At 36.5% G+C, this 5638-nt stretch overlaps 2 protein-coding genes across 2 annotated transcripts; both read right to left on the bottom strand.

Annotated features, from left to right (window-relative positions):
• Nucleotides 1–1947: 1947 nt before the first annotated feature.
• LOC140861498 (uncharacterized) lies at nucleotides 1948–2752 on the bottom strand. The gene is made up of 2 exons (XM_073264520.1): nucleotides 2566–2752; nucleotides 1948–2378 (listed from the first exon to the last, which is right to left on the bottom strand). The coding sequence occupies exons 1-2, from the start codon at nucleotides 2750–2752 to the stop codon at nucleotides 1948–1950; spliced, it is 618 nt and encodes a 205-aa protein (XP_073120621.1).
• A 1827-nt stretch (nucleotides 2753–4579) lies between these two features.
• LOC140861497 (uncharacterized) lies at nucleotides 4580–5638 on the bottom strand. The gene has a single exon (XM_073264519.1). It carries the CDS (start codon nucleotides 5636–5638, stop codon nucleotides 4580–4582), a length of 1059 nt encoding a protein of 352 aa, XP_073120620.1.

Genomic DNA, 5638 nt, shown 5'->3' with positions numbered 1-5638 from the left:
CGTATTCTCCTGTTATGGATGCAATTACATTTCGATATTTGATTAGTTTGGCAGTGTCTGAAAATTTGGAAATGTGTCTAATGGATGTTGTTACGGTTTACTTATACGGATCACTTGATAGTGATATATACATGAAGATCCCTGAAGGATTTAAAATGCCTGAAGCACAAAGTTCAAAACCCAGAGAATTTTATTCTGTAAAATTGCAAAGATCATTATATGGGTTGAAGCAATCCGACCGAATGTGGTATAATCGGCTAAGTGAGCACTTGATGAAAAAGGGATATGTAAATGATCCAATATGCCCTTGTGTTTTCATCAAGAAAACAACATCCGGATGTGTAATTATTGCTGTATATGTTGATGACTTAAACATCATTGGAACGAATAAAGAAATTCAAGAAGTTATGATGTACTTGAAGGAAGAATTCGAAATGAAGGATCTTGGAAAAACCAAGTATTGTCTGGGTTTGCAAATCGAACAAAAAGAATGTGAATTTTTTTTTCACCAGACAAATTATACAGAAAAGATCCTTAAACGTTTTAATATAGATAAATCAAATCCATTAAGTACTCCAATGGTTGTAAGATCATTAAACATAGAAAAGGATCCATTCCGTCCATGTGGAGATGATGAAGTTATTCTTGGTCCAGAAGTACCATATCTAAGTGACATTGGTGCCCTTATGTATCTTGCAAATTGCACTAGACCTGATATATCTTTTGCTGTAAATTTATTGGCAAGATTCAGTTCATATCCAACAAAGAGGCACTGGAACGGAATTAAACATATATTTCGTTATCTACGAGGAACAACAGATTTGGGACTTTTGTACTCAAAAGACACCAATCAAAGTATCATTGGTTATGCTGATACTGGATATTTATCTGATCCACATAAGGCACGTTCTCAAACCGGATATGTATTTACTCGTGGAGGCACCGCAATTTCTTGGCGTTCACAGAAACAAACACTCGTAACAACTTCATCAAATCACGCTGAGATTATTGTGCTACATGAAGCAAGCCGTGAATGTGTTTGGCTAAAATCAATGACACAACATATCCAAACTTCTTGTGGATTATCAGTAGACAAGAAGCCTGTGACGTTGTATGAAGATAATGCTGCATGTATTGCTCAAATGAAAGAAGGATACATCAAAAGTGACAGAACAAAACATATACCCCCAAAGTTCTTTGCCTACACTCAAGATCTTGAGAAGAATAAAGATATTGATATCTGTTATATTCAATCAAGTGAGAACTCATCAGATCTCTTCACAAAGGCACTTCCCACGACGATATTCAGAAAACATATATACAACATTGGGTGCGCAATCTGCGGAATATGTGAAGAATCACTCATGTTAACATGAGGGGGAGTTTACGTGGCTGCACTCTTTTTCCCTTACTATGGTTTTTATCCCACTTGGTTTTTCCTAGTAAGGTTTTTAACGAGGCAGTATAAAACACGTAATGAAGACAGTCATCATATCACGATCATCATCACAAGGGGGAGTGTTGAAAAATATTAATATTATGTTGAATATTGAATGTTGAATGTTGAATATTGAGTTGTAAAATGTGGAAAATTAGTGTGTGATGATGTAGATGATGATGTATTTATTTTTGGACTAATCTCAAATGTGGATCTATAAATAGGTCTTCATTTGTGATGAAAAATACAATTGAATTGAGAGAAAAATATTGTGAAGTGTAAAGTTTGATATATTTTGAGTTTTGGAGTTTTTACTTTTTACCATAAATTTTTACTTTTTCACAACAGAATTAACTTTATTCAGACATAAACACGACTATTTAGAAAACACCTTGTTAAATACTCGAGTCAATTCACAAGGTCACCCCAAAAAGAAAAATAAATCAATGAAAAATTAAATCCTAATGAAATAATAATCATGTTTGAAAAATCATGAAATAATCATGTCATCAAATTGGAGTAGGATTCTTGCAACTTTTATTATAGTGGTCAGTGAAATCACATGTAGAGCAATGACGTTTTAAAGATATTTTACCCATAGATCTTATCCTTCTTGTCTGTGGTCTTCCACATGGTCTTCTCACAAATGGAGGTAAGATAACCCTCTCTTGAACTTCACTTGGAATTAACCAATCTATCTCATTATCTACGGGATGAATTGGTTCAGCATAGGAGGCTCTCCAACATATGGTTTTGTAATATTTGGAGCACAAACTGTAAATTGAAATCCCTCTTGACTTTGCCGCTGCAATTGCATGTCCACATGGAATTTTCAACATGTCAAATTTCTTACATGAACACGTCATTAGTGCAATATTCACAACAACCATATTAATTGCATCCAAACCAACTTGAAACTCGTAAGTTGCTATAGGATTCACTTTAAAAATTGAAAAAGAATCAAGTGTCTTGCGTAAAACTTCTTCAAATTTTGGGGTCATAAAACCATTTTTTCATAATTGATCGAATATGTTCAATCAAAGCAGTGATTGGATAATTTCTTTGGGATTTTAACAGAGAATTCATAGACTAAGCATTATTTGATGTCATGATATTGTAGCGCTTACCTTTAAAGTGAGCTCGTGACCAAGAATCATAATCTGCATCTTCCAAATATTTTCCAAGTTGCATGTTCTTTCTACAAATTTCTGCCATGCAACTTTCAAACTCAGACATCTGATAAGCTTCTGTTGCAGATTTGAACAAAGGTATAAGACCCTTTTTGTGAAACTTTACTTTAATATTTTTTTCCATGTGCCACATACAAAAGCCATGATGAGATTGTGAAAATATCATTTTTATGGCTTTAACAATACTTTTGTGCCTATCAGATATAAATACCAATTGGTTGGAGTCACCTACCTGTTCTTTTAACTTTGACATAAACCACGACCATTATGAATCATTCTCAGAATCCACTATCCCCCAAGAAATAGGATAAATTTGTCCATTAGCATCTTGACATGTTGCAATGATTAATATTCCTCTATATTTAGATTTCAAAAAGGTACCATCAATGCATATAACAGTCTCATTGATGAACGAAAATCGCATATACTTGGTCCAAAAGACAGGAAGAAGTACAAAAAACAATTATTCTGGTATGTCTCAATATATGTAACTGTTCCAGGATTATTCTTCTCCAAGATGTAGCAATATGATGATAAATTATCATAATTATGCTCAGGTGACCCCCTAATAAGCTCAAATGCATGTTCCTGGCCTTCCACGCTGAAAGAAACAATGTATGTGGTTGTTATGTAAAATAAGGCAGTGTTGTCGTTTGTGTTGTAACACCACAGACAACACAGTGCAGCGGAAATTTAAAGCGTAAATAAAAACACAAGTAAATAATTTTGCACGAGTATAAAACTCGTGCGGGTGCAATAGGGGCTAAATATCACTAGTAAACGTAAGAATAGTCTTATAAAGTAATCCTAGTGATTTTACGAAAAGTCATTAAATCCTAAATTTCTCAACGAGTTGAGAAATCAAACTTGCATCCTAAAATACAATAAGAGTATAAAAGAAATTGGATGCAACTCCCGTAGCCTAAATTGAAGAGACAGAAAATATCTTCAACAACATAGTTCCCACAGTGTTGTCTCTGATGTCTTCAACACGAACGGCAACACGGGGACATGCAACAACGATGGTTGCAAACTTTGCTTCAGAATTCTTCAAGATCTTCCTCGAATTAATTCTTCAGAGTATGCGCAGAGTATTTTTCGTCTGAAGCTCTCACTTTTCTTGTGCGTGGAAATCTCCTTTTATAGATAAGCATCCAAATCTTGAAGATTGCCTTAGATAGAGTCCTACATAAATAAGAAAACTAGTTTTAGTAGGAAATAAACTCTATCAAATCTTGTAAATCAAATCTTGATAATATCGAATTATATTATATCAAATAATCACCTTATCAAGATCTAATTGAAACTTTGGCAAATATATCATTAACATATTCGAAAATATGCACTCAATATTTACCAAATATCCTATCTTGTCTAGAAAGCAAAATCTTATAATTTCCAATTAATTAGGGCCGACATATTCAAGGAATAAAATTCCTTTCAATCTCCCCCTTTTTGCTTTCTGGACAACACATTGCACAAGTGCGAGATAATCATAAACTCCCCCTGAGTTTAAAAATCTTCTCCCCTGAATTTTAAAGTCTCCCCCTGAAGTGTTGTCCTTCGTGTCGTAACACGGTGGATAACATGGACAATAACCCATGGGATTCTTTAATTCATATAACAGAGCATAAGTGGGGTAGAAGATGTTAGTCTAGTTAACATATATGAGCAATTAAGGCACGTAACTAGGACGAACAAAAACAATTATATTAAAATCAGAATGAAGCAAATAAAGAAAAGATGAGAGAAGAAGCAAAATCTAAATTTGATCACTATCAGAGTTATCTTGATCAGAGGCTTCATTCTCATCATCCTTAGTCCCAGATGGACCAGCTTCATCTTCATCTTGTGCACTATCTCCCCCTGTTTGGCCAGAAATGCCAAGTTGTCGCCAACAATCAGCCAAGACCGTGCTATAGAAGGCAATGTCTTCCTGAGCTTGAGCAATCTATTCCTCGGCACGAGTCATCATCTGCTGAATGGTGGCAGTTGTGAATTCCAGGGTAGTAGGAGTAGGCACTGTTTCTTCAGTGTTGTCACCTGTGTTGGCAACACCGGGTGCAACACTAGTAGCTTCAGCAGCAGGAGTAGGAGTAGGAGTCCAGGGCAAATCCAGAACTCGATTTCCCTTGAGAAGACCAGCTGCTAGCTTCAGAATCTCAGGTTGATCAGTGAGATTTTCTGTAATATTGCAGATGAAAGCTTGAGATTCCAAATTGCCGTAGATCAAAGATGGAAAGGGCAGCTTAGTAGACCTGAGTCCTCCATCAGCAAACTTGGAAGAAGGAGTCCAATTCCTCACTGCTATCTTATGTAGTACCGAATAGAATGAGGTGAGCTTTGCTGCAGAAAAATGGTCAGAGAATTGTTTGACCATACCACCAGTGAGCACATTGATCACTTCATTGATCTCTGGAGGATTTCCTTCATCAACATCTGGGGTGGAATAGTGAGCATTGATCACGGCCGAAGAGAACTCGAACAGCCGACCCCGTAGATACACCAATCCATACTTTGCAGACTCTGGATCTTCAATGCTCGCGGTCAAGTTTGCATAGAATTCCAGAATCACCCTCTTACAGTAGGGTATCACGGCAACAACAGTAGAATATAGCTGTCGAAGCTTCAAAAAGTCAATTAGATTATACCTATCGTAGGAGCGTACATCTATATTTCTTTCATCCAGAAGACCTCTGTGAGCGAGAAGAGGCCAAGTAGCAGCAGCATCACCAGAGTAAAAAATGAGGGAATGGGCAGCATCCATGTCATAATCCTCATCAACAGTGTTGTCCGTGGTGTTGACGATACCAATAGCAACACTGGCAGCAGCAGCAGAAACATCCTCTTGGTCCAGAGGGTCTTCATCAGCATCCATGCCGGAAACATCCTCAGAGTCTTCTTCTTCTCCAATATCAGCACTCTTATCAGAAGAGTCAGCAGCAGAATCGGTAGAGGAGGAAGAGGCAGAATCTTGATGTGCTTTGCCTTGTGCAAACTCCTTCATCAT

Source organism: Henckelia pumila, chromosome 4, assembly GCF_033568475.1.
Source record: "Henckelia pumila isolate YLH828 chromosome 4, ASM3356847v2, whole genome shotgun sequence".
Lineage (NCBI taxonomy): Eukaryota > Viridiplantae > Streptophyta > Magnoliopsida > Lamiales > Gesneriaceae > Henckelia > Henckelia pumila.
Note: the sequence above shows the minus strand (reverse complement) of the source record. Positions and strands in the feature narration are given on the sequence as shown.

Coding starts and splice junctions, on each gene's coding strand:
- LOC140861498 (XM_073264520.1), bottom strand. CDS start 2,752: ATGGAAAAAAATATTAAAGTAAAGTTTCACAAAAAGGGTCTTATACCT. Junction 2,379..2,565: donor GTCACGAGCTCACTTTAAAG/GTAAGCGCTACA, acceptor CAATTTTTAAAG/TGAATCCTATAGCAACTTAC.
- LOC140861497 (XM_073264519.1), bottom strand. CDS start 5,638: ATGATGAAGGAGTTTGCACAAGGCAAAGCACATCAAGATTCTGCCTCT.